General features: G+C 45.6%; 1 protein-coding gene across 1 annotated transcript in view; it reads right to left on the reverse strand.

The window, feature by feature from the left end:
• The window catches only part of LOC101851413, a gene marked incomplete in the record, with an annotated part of 14,187 nt that overhangs the window by 7,000 nt on the left and 5,988 nt on the right, over positions 1-1,199 (reverse strand). Inside the window, 1 exon segment of the mRNA XM_013083318.1 lies at positions 48-170. Coding sequence (XP_012938772.1) covers positions 48-170 — 123 coding nt within the window.

The raw sequence follows: 1,199 nt of genomic DNA on the forward strand, positions 1-1,199 counted from the left end.
ACACACACACACACACACACACACACACACAGCACAAGACTCATCACCTGGCCCACAAGATAAAGGCGTGTTCCCCCAATACAGGATCAGCCACCAGTCCACCTTGTTGGCTCGAGCGCCGAGATCTCCGAGGCCCAGAATAACCTCTCTCAAAACTGGAGCCAATACACCTGGACAAGTGCAAGGTAGATTATTTGTATTGAGGGTACAGGAGAAAAAGAACAAAAAGAGTCGGAATATCATCATCTTGAGCGACTTCGTGAGCTTAGAATTGGATGGGGCGCCTGCAGATGATCAAGACTTAGTGGGAGGAGCAGAGGGCTATGGAATCAACCATTGCTTGGAACCGTCAGCATCTACACACTTCGAGATGTGCTTTTTCACGAGAGCTTATGGGAATGAGCCCCTTGTGCAGTGATGTCGGTCCTTCACACAAGTAAACAAACAAGTAAACAAGTATAGAGGATAGGAAAACATGATTAAAATGTAATCTAAAATGACATTTTGAAGAAGAAAAAACTTATAGAGAGTGAGAGAGAGAGAGAGAGAGAGAGAGAGAGAGAGAGAGAGAGAGAGAGAGAGAGAGAGAGAAACAGAGAAACCGAGAGAAGGGGAAGATAGGGGTAGAGAGGGATAAAATGAGACAAAAAGAGATAATAACGTGTATAACGGACAGAGACTGTGGTAGAAGGATGAGGAAGAGAAAGTAGGAAAGGGGGCCCGGGGGGGAGGGGGGGTATTCAAACTTGTATTCGTGTTTTCCTTAATATTTTTTTTTATTTTCCTCTCCTTGTTAGCGAACACAGAGTCATGGATATCCACAAACGTGGCTGTAATAGGAATTGTTGATGTTCCAAACCCACACGGTATTCGAACGTCTCTGCTGATCCTTTCTGAATTATTTTCCTTTGCCGTCTGGAGCTGCTGGACAAAAACGCGCGCATTTCAGGTTCGAACTGAGATAACACCGGACCTTTTTTTTTCATTTTTACGATCTGATGATGTGGGATTGCGTTTAAGTAAGTTAGCGTTAGTCCTATCTTCTTCTGCTCCAATGAGTCACGAGGGACGTGGGCACCCTCTACCCGGTTCCCTACTGGAACCATCTTTAACGTCACCGGGTAGTTCTCTCTATCTCTCTCTCTCTCTCTCTCTCTCTCTCTCTCTCTTTCTCTCTGTCTCTGCCTCTCCCCCCCTCT

Source organism: Aplysia californica, unplaced genomic scaffold (genome assembly GCF_000002075.1).
Source record: "Aplysia californica isolate F4 #8 unplaced genomic scaffold, AplCal3.0 scaffold00224, whole genome shotgun sequence".
In the NCBI taxonomy this organism is placed as follows: Eukaryota; Metazoa; Mollusca; class Gastropoda; order Aplysiida; family Aplysiidae; genus Aplysia; species Aplysia californica.